The sequence below is a fragment of the Crocuta crocuta genome, unplaced genomic scaffold (genome assembly GCF_008692635.1).
Source record: "Crocuta crocuta isolate KB4526 unplaced genomic scaffold, BGI_CrCroc_1.0 scaffold16, whole genome shotgun sequence".
NCBI lineage: Eukaryota > Metazoa > Chordata > Mammalia > Carnivora > Hyaenidae > Crocuta > Crocuta crocuta.
Window position 1 is genome coordinate 12,148,828 of NW_027531893.1, and position 20,000 is coordinate 12,168,827.

A 20,000-nucleotide genomic window follows, 5' to 3' on the forward strand; every position below is an offset into this window, starting at 1 on the left:
CCCCCCCCCCCATGGAGAAAGACAGCTCTTGTGAGTTGCTGGGCAACCAGCCAGTTAAATATGGGCCTGGCCGCCTCCCAGAGCCCAGAGCCCATGTGCTAGGCCACGGTCACGGCCACTGCACTCACCGTGATGCTCGTGTCCTTCTTGCCCTTGTGCGAGGAGGCCACGACGGCCAGGTACTGGATGACCTTCTTGGTGTTTTCTGTTTTCCCAGCTCCAGACTCACCTCTGAAAGACACGGGAACAGTGAGCCGCTGGAGCTCACCCCCACGGAGCACGCTGTGGGTACCTCTCCACGCCCCAGGACATCTGCCAGGTAGGCTTGCCTCGGGGCATGCCACCAGTACAGAGCCGGGCTGGCCCTCCATCACCCGCCGCTCGCTCAATCTCCTCCCGAGAGGATGCAGGAGAGAGGATTCGGATGGAAAGAGTGAAAGAGAAAAACTGAGTTTTCCTACCAAGGTCCAAACTTAGGTTTATTTGGACTCCTCTACTTTTTATTTTATTTTATTTTTTTAATTTTTAATGTTTTATTTATTTTTGAGAAAGAGAGATAGAGACAGCACGAGCAGGGGAGGGTCAGAGAGAGAGGGAGACAGAGAATCTGAAGACAGGCTCCAGGCTCTGAGCTGTCAGCACAGAGCCCGACGCGGGGCTCGAACCCACCAACCGTGAGATCATGACCTGAGCTGAAGTCAGATGCTTAACCAACTGAGCCACCCAGGCGCCCCCTCTCCTATTTAAAAAAGAGTTTATTTATTTATTTTGAGAGAGAGAGAGAGAGAGAGAGATGGCAAGAAGGGGGAGGGAGGGGCAGAAAGAGAGGGAAAGAGAGACTCCAAGCAGCCTCCTCGTGGTCAGTGCAGAGCCCAACAAGGGACTCGAGCCCACAGACCATGAGATCATGACCTGGGCTGAAACCAAGAGTCAGTGCTGAACCAACTGAGTCACCCATGAGCCCCGGGAAATACTTTAAAAGCAGTTTCAGGCTCACAGGCCTGAGCAGAAANCCCCACCGGTGCGGCGCATTTGCTAGAATCAACAGATACGTGGACACGGCGTCACCCAGAGTCCAGATTTCACACCAGGGCTCGCTCTTAGAGTTGTGCTCTCTCTGAGTTTGGACACGTGCATAATGACACGAATCCACCATTACAGGACCACACACAATAGTTTCTCTGCAAACCGTCTCCTTTTAAAACATCACTAGTTTGTTACCAATAGAAAGATCAGGCAAAGGGCAGCCTTCCAGGAAGGAAATAGGTACTTCTCACAGTACCAGAAGATAAGGTCCAAGTTTTAGAAGCCTCCCTTACGGGTTATCTTACCATTGGGCAGATATAAGCCCCGTTATCCTCCAGCGAAGCCCACTCTGATTGTAAAGTGGCTAGCTAATAATCTGAGTCAAATATCAAAGAATAAACCTGGTGGGAGTAATTCACCCTAGAGTGTAAATGACTGATAGATTTAGATGGGCAGAGCATTGTCTGTGTTTTCAAAAGAGGACTCCTAGAATATGAGCAGATTTTTTTTTTTAAACAAAGGATTTTTTTCAAACCACCTGCCTCTCTTGGTGACCAAGGATCATCGTGGTGGCACTGTTTTCATCTGTTTTTTTTTTTTCAGATACTGATTCTGACTCCCATTTCTTTCTAGTTAATTGAAAGGACAGGGTCTCAACCACAACTTTCTTCGCTTCTTGTCCTCCCCTCTGGTTTGCTGCTTTTCGCTTTCCTTTATTGGCCTCTCATTTTCTGAGCTCACTGAACATTCTGAAACACAAGAGACAATTTTTTTTCTAAAGTCTGGAAAAGAAAGCATGTACCGCGAGGTCAGCTCAAGGTTCCGCAGGCTGAAGCGGTGCCACAGCGCTAGCTCAGTCCCTGCTCTTTTTCTCCTAATTAGGAAAGAAAGAAATTAATTTGCTCTGCCAAGGACCCGTGAACAACTTCGCTCAGAGCTAAAAAAGAAAGAAACACGTGTGCTGCATTTCTGGACCTAGTGCTGTGGGGCCCCATGTCCGGACATCAAGTGTGTGACCTCTAGGAACGATGACACATCCTCATGCCACTCAGTATCCCCACTTCTTGAGGGGGAACCAGAGTCCAAAGCAAAGAAAAAAAAAGTTTTTTCTTTTTTTAATTTTTTTTTTAAATTTATTTCTATGAGAGAGAGAGAGAGAGACAGCGTGAGCAGGGGAGGGTCAGAGAGAGAGGGAGTCACAGACTCTGAAACAGGCTCCAGGCTCTGAGCTGGCAGTCAGCACAGAGCCCGACGCGGGGCTCGAACCCACGAACCGCGAGATCATGACCTAAGCGAAAGTCGGACGCTTAACCGACTAAGCCACCCAGATGCCCCTTCTTTTTTTTAATTTTAAGGAGAGAGTTGACTTTTTAGGAGGAGTAGAGGCCCCATACTCACTGTATCACATGCGTTATCTCCTTTACCTTCCTTCCCCTGATTCTGAAGGTAGGACATATCACTTCCCCGTTGTTACAGAAGAGGAACTCTGGCCCAGAGTGGGTAAGCAACCTGCCCTAGGTCACACAGCGAGGCAAGGACACAGTCAGGTCTCTGATTCCAATGCAGTCAGGACTCTTTCCACTGCATTTTGCTGAGTCATCCCACAACACCGGCCCAGCCCTCCAGGAACTTGCTTTAGCAAGTTCCAGCAAGTTCTAGCAAGTTTTAGGCCAGAGGAAGGGAGCAGAAAAAGGAACACATGTTTGTTGAAGGCCTGCACTATGCTAGGCATTGGGCTCACAAATCTTTTCATAAACCTCCCAACAACCTAATGAAAGACTCACTGATGATGTCCTGGGGAAACTGAGGCTCAGAGAGGTTGAAGCAATTGTTCTCAATCATTACCACTCCTGCCATCACACGAGCAGGTAAGGAGGAAGAAGTCAGGTCTCAGTGTGGGTCTCTTTCATGCCAGAGCAGCCGTTCTGCCTGCTGCCTTTTTTATTTTGCTAAGTGAGAAAAGAGGATGGAATGCAGAAAAGACAGAGCGAAGCCCAGGTCCCTTTCCATCAAAGCGAGTCTTCACTTGCCTTAACTGCCTCTTGAAAATGTAACCAGGACCAAATGAACCAAACCATTCAGTCATTTACACCCTAGTATGAATTACTTCAATGAAGATCATATCAGAATGCTTGACAGACATCATCTGGGGCTGAAGGGGCCAGCTTCTGACCAGAGCAAGGAGGAGAGAAAATCTGAGTGTGGGAAGTCATCTCTGCAGGGGGTCCTGAGCCTAATTCAGATCTAAGCAAGAGTCAGGATGTAGTACACACAGTGTCCAGATCCCAGAATTTCTCCTTTATTATAATCTCATTTTCCACCTTTGTTTTAGCCTCTCCTGCCTCTTCTCTTTTCCAACAAAGATATTGGCATGACCGTGACTGTGGCCTTGGCCTCCCACCTTGCAAGGGAGGGGAAGAGGGACATATACTCTGGGAATCGGCTTCTCTCCGTGTGGACTGCTTGGCTCAACAGTTTCCAAGTTTTATTGATAAGAATAAATTGTCCTGGGAGGTTGTGCCAAAGAAAACAGCCCGAGCTCCAGGCTCATGGGTGTCTGAAGATTGATGTGCTGGGGGCTGCTGTCAAAACATTAATATCTTTCCTTTTTTGACCTCTGAACTCTGGGGGTGAAGATGCCTTCCTGATCTGAGCGCCCTAAACCTCTGTCCGGTTTCATAGGGCACTTGCTGCCTGGGTCCCTCCTCGTGACCATATACGGCCTCCTGGCTATGTCACTGCCCCACTGCAAAGTCCCCACATGCCCCAGGGGCCATGACCGCGTATGTTGCCATCTTCAAATTCTTATTGCTCTTTGAATAAAGGGCTCTGTATTTTCTTTCTGCATGATCTTACATACCATGTGGCTGGCCCCAGATCCCAGGGTTCAACACCATTTACAAGCCCACGTCAGCCCGTGGTCTGCCCTTGGCAGCAAAGCCAAGTGAGCTCTGGGTTTCAGAGCTGTCCAGTCCCCAGTCCTCAGGTGACCTGTAGCTGGTCAGGTCCTCTAGCTGTCCAACTCCTACACACCCTGCAAAGCCCAGAGAAGCATTGCCTCTCTGCTGAATACTGCCTCTAGACAGCAGCAACCCTACCTTCCCTAGAGCATCAATCAGCAGAATAGCACAATGGGCTCCAAGGTGAGACTGTCCGAGTTCAAATCTCTGCTCTGCCACTTACCGGTGTGACCTTGGGCAGATCATTTAACTACTCCTGTGCCTTGGCTTCCTTATCTATAAAATAGGCATAATTAAAGCACTTACTTGATTATTATGAGGATTAAATGAGTGAATATATATAAAATGTTCAGAACAATGCCAGATACACAAAAATGTGAGCTACTATGACTTACGATCATTTCTTCCCTAATACTTATATTAATACTTACATGTTAATGCTCCTACAGTATTTATATTGTTTATATCAATAACGTCAACATGTATTCTATTACTAAAATATAAATCATATCCCATTTTTCCACTGTATAAGCCAGCAGTCAGCAAACCATTCCTGTAAAGAGCCAGACGGTCAATACTTCAGGCTTTGTGGGTCATGCATTCTCTGTCCCAACTACCCAGCTCTGCTGTTGTAGCAGGAAAACAAGCAAGCATGGCTATGTGCCGATAAAACTTTATTTACGAAAACAGAGAAGGGCCTCATTTGGCCCACTGGTCAGTTGGCTGACCCCTGGCTGCATCTCCCAGTGTTTTCCCGTCCATTTTATTTAATTAAAAAAAAATTTTTTTTTGCAGGCTCCAGGCTCTGAGCTAGCTTTCAGCACAGAGCCCGACGTGGGGCTCGAACCCATGAACCATGAGATCATGACCTGAGCCAAATTCAGATGCCCAACCAACTGAGCCACCCAGACACCCCTTTCCCGTCCATTTTAAAGTTCAAAATCCTCCCCAGGGCCTAGGAGACCCCCTTAGCTCCCTCTGATCTCGTCCCCACTCCCCTTCTCTCTTAATCCATCCCTTGTCTCACACGGGTTACCCCTTGAACACACAGCTCTCTCTACTTGGGCCTCTCCATGCCTCACCTGTTTCCACGTTTGCTCACAGTGTATGAACGACTTGCCGGACCAGACAGGACTCAGGTATTTGCTCACTTCCCAGTTCCTCGACTGCCTACTCATCTGTAGCAAAATCGGTCATCCCCACTGGGCTTCCCTTGACCCCTGCTAGTTTTTAAAAGCTCATACTCGGCTATCAACACGTTGGCCCTCCAGCTGCTCTGGCTGATTTTAACAATGGCCAAAATGGAATTTAATCAGGAGAGCTGAGCTGATGACAGCTCTGGGGTGATGGGTTACATTTGCAAATAAGAGTTGAATGGTTGGCGACTTCCTTTGTAACAACAGCCAATGCCTGCTTTTTTTTTTTTTCTCAAGTTAGTTAACACACAGTATCATCTTGGCTTCAGGAGTAGAACTCGGTGATTCACCTCCTACACGTGACACCCAGGGCTCCTCCCGACAAGGGCCCCCCTCAGTGCCCGTCCCCCCTTTCCCTACCCCAGCAACCCTCAGTTTGTGGTATTTAAGAGTCTCTGATGGTTTGCCTCCCTATTTTTTTTAATCTGTTTTTTTCCCTTTCCTTCCCCTCTGTTCATTTTTAGCTTTCTCAGGTTCCACATATGAGTGAAATTATATGGTATCTGTCTTTCTCTAACTTATTTTGCTTGGCACTAATTCTAGTGCATTCTAGTTCCTTCCATGTTGTTGCAAATGGCAAGATTTCCTTCTTTTTCATTGTCAAGTAGTATTCCAGTGTGTGTGTGCGTGTGTGCGCGCTCACACACACACACACACACACCTTCTTTATCCATCATCGGTTGGTGGACATCTGGGCTTTCTCCATAATTTGGCTACTGTTGCAGCCCGTGCCTACTTGCTAGGCACTGGCTAGGGGACAAGGAGACTGTCCCCACCCTCAGTGAGCTCCATTCCAGGAGAGGGAGACAGACACTAGCCAAGGGAATGAGTAAGGAATGAGGGTCGTTTGAGGGCCTGTTATTGCTGTATCAGGGTGGTATGAGGGGGGCTGAGGTAAGGGGGCGGCCTTCAGTGGGCAGCCGGAGTGGAGCGGAGCCCTACGAGCTGCGGAGGGGCCCTGCAGGGAGGACCAGGGCCGGGGGCAGCCGGCAGAGGGAACAGCAAGGGCAAAGGTCCGTCCACCGCAGGGAAGTGGTCTGCACGCGCAGCAGGAGCAGGAAAGCGCTGGTGTGGCCGGAGGGTCAGGAGGGAGGCGGATGGTAGTAGGTGACGGGGGGAAGGGAGGTGGGGNGTATTTGCTCACTTTCCAGTTCCTCGACTGCCTACTCATCTGTAGCAAAATCGGTCGTCCCCACTGCGCTTCCCTTGACCCCTGCTAGTTTTTAAAAGCTCATACTCGGCTATCAACACGTTGGCCCTCCAGCTGCTCTGGCTGATTTTAACAATGGCCAAAATGGAATTTAATCAGGAGAGCTGAGCTGATGACAGCTCTGGGGNTTCATTCTAATGAATATAGGAAACGATTTCAGGAGGAAAATGGGGCTTGAGGACCGGTGGCGGAAAACATCGTGACGGCAGCTGAGTTTTGTGCGGGGGGAGGAGTGGGGTTCACCAGGAGGCAGTGGGATTGTTTTCAGCCTCTCACATGAATTAACTCAGTGAATTCCCCCAAACAACTACCAGTAGAGCACCTATTGCCCCCACTTTACAGATGGGGAGACTGAGGCTCAGAGACATTAAGGAACTTGTTTCTGAGCACATACAGCTGGTTGGTGATGGGGCTGAATTCAAACCCAAGACGTTTGACTCTGAAATCCACACTCTGCTACGCCACATGACTTCTCACCATGAGTAGCTATGGAAGGAAGGAAGGGAGAGAGGAAGGAAGGGAGAGAGGAAGGAAGGAAGGAAGGAAGGAAGAGAGGGAGGGAGGAGTGAATGAGACATGGATGGTGGGGAGCCGGGGGGCATGCCGCAGGGAGCTTAGCTAGGGGGCTACTGCAATGGTCCAGGCCAGAGGGGCCAGGGGCCTGAACGAGGGACAGGCAGAATCAGAGGAGTGGACACAGATATGAAATACTTCCGAGCCATGCTGTCTGATGCAGGGAACACTAACTATAAGCTATTTAAATTAATTACAGTAAATTAAAAAAAAAATCCAGCCCCCAGTCACATTAGCCGCATTTCAAGTGCTCAGCGGCCATCAGCACAGGAAGTCCTATTGGGCAGCACTGTTTATTTAATTTTTTAAAAATGTTTATTTGTTTTTGAGAGACAGAAAGACAGACCACGAGCCAGAAAGGGACAGAGAGAGAGGGAGACACAGAATCCGAAGCAGGCTCCAGGCTCTGAACCGTTAGCACAGAGCCCGACGCGGGGCTCAAACTCACAAACTGTGAGATCATGACCTGAGCCAAAGTTGGACACTTAACCAACTGAGCCCCCAAGGTAGCCCATGGCCAGCACTGCTTTAAGGGAAGCAGAACCTGGTGATGGTGTGGGTGTTGGGGGGAGGAGGAGGGTGGCTACCTCTTCATCCTCATGGCCCCTCCATAAACTCAGCTCAGAGAGGCTGAGTGACCCATGCAGGGTCACACAGCCAGGAAGCCATCTGTAAGTAAGCCATACACTTCCCTGCTCCTCTCGGCTACAAACTGAATCCATTCCCTCAGCAGATGCTGATGAGAAACGCCGTTTTCCTACAGATGCTGATAAGCAATGCTGCTTCTTCCCGAGACCCCTCGGAGACGTGTGGCGCGTGCACGCGCGCACACACACACACACACCTGGTGCACTGGTGCCCAAAAGGCTCCCACCAACTGCTCCCTCTATAACCTTATTTTATGTGCCTTTCTGTGTCAAGACCCTTTACCGTATATATTGTTGATTCGTTAACATCGAACTCATGGCCAACAGCCCCGTAGCTCACGTCTGAATGAAGCTTATCCAACACGTGAATTTTCTCCGTAAGCCACATCCAACCATCCTGTGCTTGGGAAGACTGCACTTCAGGGCGCCTGGGGGGCTCAGTCGGTTAATCGACCAACTCAGGCTCAGGTCATGAGCTCAAACTCCGTGATTTTGAGCACCGAGTTGGGTATGCACTTTCCGAGCAGAGCCTGCTTCGGATCCTGTCTCCCTCCCTCCCTCTCTCTCTCTCTCTCTCAAAGATAAATAAACATTAAAAAAAAGGAAGACAGCACTTTAACTAGAGGTTTGGGGGTCATATACATAGTGAAATCACTAACAAAAATGCCACAAAAAAAGCCACAAAAAAGGCAAAAACTATGATGATGAGTCTCACGTGTAAGGGACACCTGCTCACAGCCAGAGCTGAGCCAAGGCAGAGCTCTCTCCGCTGGGAACACGTGCGCCCCCGGCCACCCAAACTTTTCCTAGCTCTGCACGTGTCTTCGAATGCCCAGCCAAGCACCATGAGTATGGAGTGGAGACCACAAAGTAGCAGTGAATTTGTAAATATAGGATCAATCAGTAATAAGGATTGATTGCACCTATATCGGAGCTCCAGTGGCGCAATCGGTTAGCGCGCAGTACTTACACGACAGTGCGAGCGGAGTGATTGCACCTATATCTTTATATAGACCCTTATATCTAGTTTTCAAGTCTGGAAACAGTCAAAGCGACAATCCACAGAAGGTGGTTAGATAAAACACGGCATTTCTGGGTGGTCACTAGGAGGCGGGAGGCTGGGTTATGGACGGCCGAATAGAACACACTTCAGGACGCGCTGCTGAGTAAGAAAAATAAGGGCAGACCTGTGCGTGCAGAAGGCAGGAGGGTCCTTGGGGGAGGGGCAAAGACCCGACTAGCTCCGGGAACACCAGGTCAGCATTTCTCCTGCCGCAGAAGTTGTCTGGGGCAGAATCACAGCCGCCCCTTGAGTGGCTGCGAGCCTTCCAATTGGCCACAGTCGCCACCACTCCCTATGGTGCTCCCGGTCTAATCCACTCCCTTCCTGTTACCTGCCAGGCTCTCCTAAGCATTTGCATCTGTAAATCCTGGNCTTCAGCTCAGGTCATGATCTCACAATTCAAGCCCCACGTCGGGCTCTGTGCTAACAGCTCGGAGCCTGGAGTCTGGAGCCTGCTTTGGATTCTGTCTCCCTTTCTCCCTAACCCTCCCCCACTTGCACTCTGTCTCTCTCTTGCTCAAATAATCATTAAAAAAAATTTAAATCCTGATCTGGGGATAAAATGAATGCCTGTAAGCAGCTCTCTATAGATCTCCTGGCCAGGCCTAAAAATGCATTACGATAAGATAATCATGGACACACTTATCATGAATATGAACCGCTACTATTCATCGTCACTCCCGACATTTTATCCCCTTGCTTTTGCCTTGTGGCTGAGCCAAAGTGGCACTTTCAAAAATAACTTAACAACTAACAATTCTGCTCATTGAGCATAAAATGGCATCCTTAGGCACTGCGCTAAGTGCTTTCATGAGTTAACCCACTGATTCCTCCCCACTGCCCTGTGAGGTGGGTAGAGCTGTCCATTTTGCAGGGGAGGAAACTGAGGCTCAGACAGAGTAGGTGGTGGCTTTCTGTAGTCACACCGTGAGAATACGGCAAAGCTTGAGCCCAGGACTCCGTTCTTCTCCATCTAGCTCACTGGCTGCCCCTAAAATGAAAATCTAGCCTGACCTGGGGCCAAAATGGCCTCATGTTGACTTGCGCAGGGCATCGAGGTGTTGTGACAGTGTCACTTAGGAGCATAGAGGACCCCAGTACCCACCCCCCCCAAATGCTTTACTGAGTCTGCCAGGAGAGTCGGCTAACAGTCCGAGGACCTCCGTCCTGGGCTGGGCTTGCTCCCCATCTAGGGTCCCCAAGAGTGAGATCCGGGGCCTCCCTAGGAGCGCTGCAGGCAGCAGGTAAGCCCAGGAGTCCTTCTGTCACAAAGCCTGTGCCCAGGGGCCAGCGGTGTGGGGGATGAGCCAGACATTCTCACTGCAAAGCGTGTCTCAGCATCTCCAGGACCCCAGCCCTCCCCCCCCAGCTCGTGTCTCCCTCCTCTTCCGGGATCCCAAATGCGCCCCAAGTTGGGGGGGGGGGATTTTAGCTCCTTTCCTCTGCTGGCAGGGATCCTGCTCCCAGGGTCACAGCACCCTCTCTCCCCGCAAAGCAGATGGGCGCACGCAGTTCCGATTCAGCCACACCCTCGGCGTCCCCTGCGAAGGTGCGTGTGACGAGTGCCTCCTTCGCTCCCCGCTTCCTGGCTGGCCGACCTGCTTCGCAAGCGCCCCACACTAGATACAAATGCCAGAGTCCCCAGTCCTACACCAGGCACCGAGTCAGGGGATGTGGGATATACACATGACAGAATATTACTCAGCCATCAAAAAGACGGAAGGCCACCTGGGGACTCAGTCAGTTAAGTGTCTGACTCTTGGTCTTGGCTCAGGCCATGATCTCACTGTCCATGAGTTCGAGCCACACATCGGGCTCTGTGCTGGCAGCGTGGAGCCTGTTTGGGATTCTGTCTCTCCTTTCTCTACCCCTCCTCGGCTTGTTCTCTCTCTCTCAAAATAAATGAATAAACTAAAAAGAAAAAAAAAAGAATGAAATAAATCACTCAGAGAAAGACAAATATCGTATGATTTTACTCCTATGTGGAATTTCAGAAACCAAACAGATGAACATATGGAAAGGGGGGGTGGAGAAGAAAGGGAAACAAACCACAAAGAGACCCTTAAGCAGAGAGCACACACAAGGTTGATGGAGGGGGAGTGGAGTGGGGGGTGGGCTAGGTGGGGGATGGGTATTAAGGAGGGCATTTGTGGGGAGGAGCACTGGGTGTTGTAGCTAAAATTTAAATTAAAAAAATAACAAAGGGGCGCCTGGTGGCTCAGTCAGTTAAGCATTCAACTTCAAATCAAGTCACGATCTCATGGTTCGTGGGTTCGAACTGACAGCGCAGAGCCTGCTTGGGATTCTCTCTCTCTCTCTCTCTCTCCCTCNCCAGGACATCAGTTTCTTGACGTCCTGAACCAGTCACTCAGGAGCTAATGTACAGCCACATCTGGGGACAGAAGTCTGTCAGGACCCACACTGGCGCTGCCTGAGATGGTTTTAGGCAGGACATGGTCCAAAAGTAATCTGACCAGGAAAGCAATGATTGGCTGAGATACCACTACGACACCCAGGAGATGAACCTGCACCAGGTGATGAAGGTTAACATCACCAGGGAGAGGTCAGGTTAGTGTCACATGGATGTCACGTGGCTGTGATGTATACCGATACGGCGGGATGAAGGGGCGGCTCACCTCCGTGTTGCCCTGCCCAGAAACCATAACCTCCATCTACTGACCGAGAATTATATCAGACACATCCAGATGGAGGGATGCTCCACGAAATCTCTGATCCATCCTCAAAATCAGCAGGGTCACAAAAAACAAGGAAAGTGTGAGAAACTGTCAAAGCCCGGGGAAGCCCAGGCAGGCATGATGACTGATGTAATTCTGGGTGGGATCATGGAACAAGACAATACTGGAAAAACCAGTAAAAACTAAGGTCTACCCAATGGGGTGCATGTGTGGCTTGGTCAGTTAAGCGTCCGACTTCAGCTCAGGTCATGAGCTCACGGTTTGTGGGTTCGAGCCCTACATTGGGCTCAGGGCTGACAGCTCAGAGCCTGGACCCTGCTTCAGATTCTGTACCTCCCTCTCTCTCTGTCCCTTCCCCACTTTCTCTCCCTCCTCTCTCTCTCAAAAATAAATAAACATTAAACATTTTTAAATTAAACAAAATAACAGACCAGCATTGGTGTCTTAGTGTGACCAATGTGCTGCGGTGGCATCAGATGTTACTATCCGGGAAAATGAAACTTGGCAAGCGGTTACCGAGTGGGCGATGGGAACTCTCCACACTATGTCTACAACCTTTTTGTACGTCTAAAATCATTTCAAAAATATTCCGTTTTTTGAAAGTGATTATAAAGAATACTATTAATTTCACAATAATGTGCACCTACACATCCAAAATCATAACTGTGGTACCAGGCAAAGGAGGTCGAGGAGACCTAGAACTCTTGTTGTTTTTTAAATTTTTTTAATGTTTATTTATTTTTGAGAGAGAGAGAGAGAGAGAGACAAAGAATGGGAAGTAGGCTCCAGGCTCTGAGCTGTCGGCACAGAGCCTTACGTGGGGCTCGAACTCATAAACCATGAGATCGTGACCTGAGCTGAAGTGGGACATTTAACCAACTGAGCCACCCAGGCGCCCCTAAAATTCTTTTTCAAACCAAGCTCTGGAATGCGAAGCCTTAAACCAACACAACCTTTGCTTTGTGATCCTGCTCTGAGGATCCTACTTGAATCCTCAAAGAAAGACGCCGAGGAATCACAGGGCGAGTTCTGCCCACAAAGTTGGTTGCCATCTTGTTATTTGTTTGAAGATAAAACTTAAAATGACCTAAGAGCTTCACACAAGGGTCTGGTCAACTCCATGGATGGTTAGGCGTCATCCAAGAGGGATGTTTGTAAATAACACAGAAATGTGATTTGATGTTGGTGGCATGTCAAGTGGAAAAAAGCAAGAGAAAAAAACTATGCATACAACTGAGTTCATGTTGATGTTTAAAATGGTCTAGAAAAAAAACAAAAAGGAGATACACCAAGGTTTACTGGGGCCAAACTTGGCAGTGGACTATGAGTGAAGTTTTCCTATTGTTCACTTCTGGGTATTTATCTGCATTACTGTTAGAGTTAAAAAAAATTAAATTAAATACAGCAAAACCTTGGTTTGTGAGCATAATTCCGTTGGGAACATGCTTGTAATCCAAAGCACTTGTATATCAAAGTGAGCTTCAAGACCCATTGGCTCAGTTGTGATCATGTGACGTCTGGTGTCGCGTACTCCTCATATTGCAAGACATCGATTATTTATCAAGTTGGAATTGATTAGGAATGTTTGTTTGCTCGTAGAACAAGTTACTCACAGCCCAAGGTTTTACCATATGTGTTTGCTTGCATTTTACATTTCAATTTAATTTAAATTTAAAAGCTTTTATTTATTTGGTCTTTATGGTAGATGGGAAAAAAAAAACAGAGAGAGAAAAAGTAAGTAGAGAGTTTACTGATTTGCCTCGCGGAAATATTTGAGCCCCTGAGGGGCACCAGTGATTACTGTTGCAACTGCTCGACTCAGCCATGGTGGCATAAAAGCAGCCACAAACAACATGGAAACGAATAGGTGTGGCTGTGTTCCAATAAAACTTTATTGATAAAAACAAACAGAGGGCCAGACTGGCCCTTGGGTCCCAGTTTGTCGACTCCTGGCCTAAAACCACAGAAGTCTAACTCAAGGACCCCTGGGTCTGTGCACCAGAGCTTCTAATGAAGCCAGGATTCTGATTCCTAACCCTGGGTTTCTCTCCTGAACACCACGGGGCTTCCAGCAAGCAAGGCTCAGCAGAACTCCAGCAACACACCACCCGCTGCCTCACGACACCAGCCCACAGTGATGTCACACCTGCTACATGCCAGGGACCGTGCTAAATCCTCCCACTACATTGCTCCTCCAATCCTCCCTACAGCCCTAGGAGGCGGGCATGACTGATATCCCCATTCTACAGATGAGGAGACTGAGGCTTGCAGACTTGCCCAGCTTGCCCAGGAACAAACTGCTGGTGTGCAGCAAGGCAGGAAATCAACCCTCACCCTGTGCCGCCAGGGCCCCACCTCCGAACTGCAAGTGCTGCCCTCCTGAGATGTCGGTGTCCCTTTGATATTTGCACTGTTATCAAACAGGCCTTTAAAAACCCTGCAGGCTTTTACCAAGAAGTATTTCTTTTTCAAAACCAGAGCACAAGAGGGGCACCTGGGTGGCTCAGGTGGTTAAGCATCCAACTCTTGGTTGTGACTCAAGTCATGATCTCATGTTTCGGAAGTTCAAGTCCCGCATTGGGCTCTGCATTGACAGCACAGCCTGCTTGGGATTCTCTTCTTCTCCCTCTCTCTCTGCCCCTCCCCTGCTCTCTCTCTCTCTCAAAAATAAATAAACAAGCATTTTTAAAAAATAGAGTAGGGAGGCTTGGGTGGCTCAGTCAGTACCTGACTTCAGCTCAGGTCATGATATCATGGTTCACGAGTTCAAGTCCGGCATTGGGCTCTGTGATGACAGCTCAGAGCCTGGAGCCTGCTCGGATTCTGTGTCTCCCTCTCTCTCTCTAATAAATAAAACCAATTAAAAACAGAGCAGGAGGGATACAGGGAGATGGGGTCAGAGCAGGAAGCCTGGATGGGAGGGAACACTGGCCATAGGTGAGGAACCCAGGGGAAAACCCTTGGAAACCCTGTAGTTTCACACGCGTCACTGTTGTCCCTGGGGGAGAGTGGCAGAAGGCAGCTGTCAGCCTGAGTCACCTCCCCTGGAGGAGACAATGATCCGACATTCTGAGTCTGAGCGACCCAGTGCAGGGATGGGGGTCCCAGGTAACCCAGACCCTGACAGCACCCGCGTATGTCCCCACGCGGCACCTCTGGCGTCCTTGAATGGTCGGGAAGGTCTGATCTACCTCTTGTCCACAGCCTCGCCCCAGCCTGTAAGGCCCTGCTCTCTGACCACATCCTCCTACCCATCCCCTTCCCAGCAGCCCTTTCCACTTTCTCTGTCCCCCAAAAGGCAAATGGACCCACAGCCTTGGACCTTTGCCCTTGCTGTTTCCTGCATGAAAATCTTCTCCCAAATTTGCCCAGGGTTTACTCCTTGTCACAAAGATCTGAGGTCATCCTTTATAAGTGGTTGAGCCAGCATGGGCGTGCTGCGAATCTTTTTCTGGAAACCAATGCACTAAATATAAAAGCCACCAGCCCTGGGAATGGCTCGTCCTACACAGAGGGCTTCTTCTGGGAGACACACTCCGGCCAAACTCATCTCTGTTTCTTAATTAGAACATGCTCCATCTGACCCCAGGGCCTTTGCATGTGCTGCAACCTCTCCACCCCCCACTCCCTGCTTCTTCTTTGCCACTTCTGCTGAAATAGCAGTACGTGGAGAGGCCTTTCCTGTTCTTTCCAGTTAGAACTACTCTCATTTACACATTCTCCTAGTTCCTTATATATTTCTCTCTTTGTAACTTTCACAGTTTGTTATTATACATTTACTTGGGTGATTTAAAAAATGTGTGTGGTTTTTTTTTTCTAGTTTCTGAAAGGTCACCTCTTCACAGGGTCAAGCAATAAATTCAGAGTATAAAAGACAAGTGTGTGATCACTGTCCTGTCCTACTGCAGTTTCCCTCTCGAGAAGAGGGACCCTGTTTAATTTTGGCTCATTCCCATGTGCCTCAGGGTCACCAGGAGGCCCGGCCCGCTCAGTCTGCCAGGTCACGAATGATGGCGGGAGTATATAGGGGCTAAGGTGGAAGGGAAGGGTATGAGCTCCTCATTGCTGCTGTAACAAATTACTACAAACTCAGCATCTGTGATCTCACAATTGCAGAAGCCAGACATCTGACATGGATCTCGGTGGGCGACAACTGAGGTTGTATTTTTTTCAGTATGTATTTTTGAGAAAGAGGGAGAATGAGCACTAGTGGGAGGAGGGGCAGAGAGAGAGGGGGACCGAGGATCTGAAGCGGGCTCTGTGCTGACAGCACAGCCTGATGTGGGGCTCGAGCCCATGAACCATGAGATCGTGACCTGAGCCAAAGGTGGATGCTTAAGCAACTGAGCCACGCAGGTGCCTCAGCTTGTATTTCTTCCTGGGAGCTCTAAGGGGGAGTCCAGTTCCTTTCTTTTCCAGCTTCTAGCAGCTGTTCGCATCCCTGGTGTCCTCTCGCTTCAAAGCTAGTAATCTTGGGTCAAGTTCTCACATTGCATCTGTGGCCCTCTGTCCTGTCTCCTCTTTCCACTTTCAAGAACCTTGTGACTGTATTGGACCATCTGGATAATCTTGAAAATCTCCCTATTTTAGGTCAGCTGATTCGAGACCTTAATATCATCTGCAGCCTTCGCTCCCCCAGGCCACGTGGCCTCTGTCACAGTCATGGGTTCCAGAAGCAAGGACGTGGAGATCACTGGGCACCCACTATTCTGCCCATGACAAGGGGCGTTTTCCTGATTGTCGAAAATTCTCCGAATGATTCTCAATTGAGTTACTGTCTCCTGACTACATACTTGGCCTTCAAAGATACAGTGACACCAACCGCTAAATATGGCGCAAACATGGTTGCCGAGCATGATACCTGAGGGCAGGCCACGATCTCCTCAACGCACAGAGATGCCCTCTACCTTCCCAGGGCGGTTATGCAATTGGATGCAAGTCCGCCTGTGAAATCTTTGGTCCAGGACCTGGCATGCAGTAAGTGCTCAGAAAATGCTAGTTTCCGCAAGGCGGAGGTGGAGAACAAGATGGCGCCAGGGACCACTGCCAGCGTGGGCGTGCCGGCCCCAGAGGACATTCGTTCACCAGTGTTGAGCGCGCCTCTCCTCGGGGCCAGAGCCGGGCGAGGCCCTGGGACTGTGAGCACATCAAAGAACCCTGGCCTTGTGGACTTTTTTCTCCAGTAGGTTGGACTCAACCGTACAAAAACAGGAAAAAGCAGTTCCACTTACGTGCACAGAATGGACTGGTCCTCTCGATCTGTGAACGAAAGGAAAAAGGCCGTGAATTAGAATCAGCTCCTAGTTGAGGGTCTTGATATGACCCCTCCTGGCCCCCCATCCTAAACTTCTGCTCGCTGGCCCCACCGCAGGTGGCAAGGGGCCAACTGGACTCTTTGCTCAGGGCACCAGAACAGCTCCTTTAGACACCCTTCCCTACCCCCGAGTCCTGGAGGTGGCCCCAGAAAGCTGCTGGAGCCTGACTAGTTCAGAAGGCAGTGGGCATCCCAGCCCCTCCAGCTCTGGGGGATCCTGAGAGCTCATTCTGCCAGACACAACGGACTGGGATCTCACTTGGCCACTTCCTAACTCTGTGGCCTTGGGCGAATGGTCTCAACCCCCCCATGCCTCAGTTCCTGCATCTGGAATGTAGGGGTGTGGACGGTTTGGGTTGGAAAACCTAGCATTTCCTTTTCTGGGAAGAGCATCCTGTGTTCCTCCAGGAGACGTTCCCCCGGCCCCACCCCTGTCATCATATGTGCCATCTTGGTGCCCCACTCGGTCCCCCAGCCAAGAGGATGGGGGAGCACAGCAGGTAGACAGAGCCGCAAGGGACCTTACTTCCTGCCCCCAGATCCCAAGCAGCCCATTCCTGCCATTTCTGAGGCTGGCTCCCCAGTCTTCCCACCCCGCCTGTGAGCCCCCTGATAATCTTGCATTCATTCCTTTCCTAGAAAAGGTGCTGAGTCAGTCTCTAGTGCTGGTCACAAGACAACCCAGGCAGGGGACACAGGGCATCGTGAGATTAAACATGATCAAGCAAACATTACTGATCACCTTCCACTCTTAAAGTGGCCTCAGAGGGTAGAGCCAGGCTCCAGAACCCATTTCCTCCTAGATACAGGGAGAATTACCAACACCTTCAATCCTTGGTGAGTGAACCCTGAGAAATCAGACCATCAGACCTGCTGATGGGCAACCCAAAGTGGCAGGCATTTCTGAAACCCGTTCCCTGCATCCAGCCCTCTCCATCTGCACCTTCCCAAAGATCTCCCTAGATCTCGTCCCGCCCTCCTCCAAACCACTTTCACAGTGATCTTCCTGATGCACTGAGCTGCTGATCACTCTGCAACTTAACGCTCTCCCACTCTGGAAGTTTCTTAAAAAGTCCAACATGAATTTGCCACGTGATCGGCACACCAGTCATTGGAATACACCCGAGAGAACTCAAAGTCTGTGTCCCTGAGAGACAGACCTGTGAACGTTCATGGCAGCATGAACCTAGTGGCTAAAAAGTGGAAGCGATCCCAATGCCCATCATGTGGTGGATGGATAAACAGGTGGTCTAATCATACAATGGAATATCATTGAGCCATAAAGACACTGATGTACAGGTGACACAAGCTATGACACAGATGGCCCTTGAAAATATGGTGCCGAGTCAGACACAAAAGTCCACATATTGTAGAACTATGTTTACACAAAACGTCCAGAGTAGGTAAATCCATAAAGTCGCAAAGCAGATCGGCAGGAGCTGGGGGTGAGGGTGGGGTGACTGCACATTGACATTTGGGGTTCTTAACCAGATTAGCGTGTCGTTTACATAATACTGTCAATTTACTAAAAATGTTTGAAAAGTTTACCCTCAAAAATGAATTTTTGGCACACAAATATTATCTCAATAAAGTCGTGTTTAAAAAGCCAGTGCCCTGGGGCGCCTGGGCGGCTCAGTCAGTTAAGTGTCCGACTTTGGCTCGGGTCATGATCATGCAGTTCATGGGTTCGAGCCCCACATTGGGCTCTGTGCTGACAGCTCAGAGCCTGGAGCCTGCTTGGGATTCTGTGTCTTCCTGTCTCTCTGCCCCTCCCCTGCTCAGGCTCTGTCTCTCTCTCTCAAAAACAAATATTAAAAAAAAAAAAAGCCAGTGCCCTTAGATAAGAGTGGTGCTCCAGAGCAACACGCCCAAGGCCTCCCGTGACCAGCCTTGCTCACCTCCCAGCCTCGGCACCCAAGTGTCCTTTACTCCAACGTGCCAGTGACCCTGTAAGCATATTCTTGCCCTTGTTCGGGCTGCTCCTGCTGCACAGGAGGCCTTCCTTTGTTTCCTGACCACTTCCCTGTCCCTCAGTCTGAGATGACACCTCTTCCAAGAAGACCTCCCCATGGTGAGGGAGCCAGAGGATGGCTTGGCTGTAAATCTCCTTCAACACCGTCGAGCTTGCACAGAGAGTTAACCTGGCTAAGGCAGTAGGTCCCAAGAAAAGCCTCCAGCCTCCTCACTAATCTCGCCGCTGCCTCCAAGCTCCTCCCAGATAGAAATTCAGGAACTGTCACTGGTCCTGCCCATCCCCGAGACAGATGCGACCTTCCACGGCCCTGGTCCCGTGGTACCTGTGCTTCCCAGGCGCTCCATCCCAGGTTGGCTGTTTTCAAATGCCTGTGTCTAGGCCCCACAGAGGACCATGAAATCCTCAGAGAGTAACACCCAGTTCTGGACTTCTCTTTGTTCAGTTTCTAGACCTCCCAGCTCTCAAGCCCTGAGCTCCTGACACAGAACGTGTAGCTTGTTGAGCTCTGAATAAAGCTACCCCCAGACCTAGAACAAGTGGGCTTCTTGATGGGGAAGCTCAATATATGTGCAAAAAATTGGACTTGTTTATTCATTCATTCAACAAATGCTTTCAGGGTATCTGCTGGGTATCAGACATGATAGCAAGCCCTAAGAATATCACACAGCAACATGTACTACGTAGCACTTCCTCTGTGCCATGCCTTGTTTAAAGCACTGACCTGTATTAACACATTCAGCCCTCACACATCCTAGAGATAGGTTATTTTTATCCCTATTGTACAGATGAAGAAACTGAGGCACACAGAAATTTTAAAACTTGCCCACAGTCACACAGCAGCGTATGAGGCAGGGTCTGAACCCAGCACCTACTATTTATTGGGCCAGACACAGTGGCAGTAACTTCCTATATGTGACCTTTGATCCTGACCCTTTCAGGGTTGAGGTAATAGAGGTTAGGTAGACCAGAGTCACACAGCCACTTCGGTGACCCATCCGGGGTTTGAAGGACTATGGGCCCGAGTGTGGGTCTTTTTGCTTCCTGAGGTACAGGAGATGGAGGGGTCCTGAGGGGCTCAGGCGGCAGGGGATCAGGGAAGGTGCTGGAGCACAAATAGCTTGGGGAGACCAGCATGGCCCCCAGGGGAGGAGTGAGAGCTACTCCCAGGCCAGGGAAAAGCTGTGCTAAGGTCTAGGTGGGACGAAGGAACAGGACACGAAAGGATCCCTATGATGGAAAGATACACTTCCCAAGAATCAGATCTCAAATCCATACACCTGTCCTCCAACCACTGCACACCCCATCTAGAACCATCTCTTCTGGCCCACACTGTCTGTCTC

The 20,000-nt window shown here is 49.7% G+C and overlaps 1 protein-coding gene across 1 annotated transcript in view; it reads right to left on the minus strand.

The window, feature by feature from the left end:
• MYH11 (myosin heavy chain 11) overlaps nucleotides 1-20,000 on the minus strand; it is a 102,740-nt gene that overhangs the window by 55,392 nt on the left and 27,348 nt on the right. Inside the window, 2 exon segments of the mRNA XM_077773193.1 lie at nucleotides 129-231; nucleotides 2,425-2,512. Of these exon segments, the coding sequence (XP_077629319.1) occupies nucleotides 129-231; nucleotides 2,425-2,512 (191 nt within the window).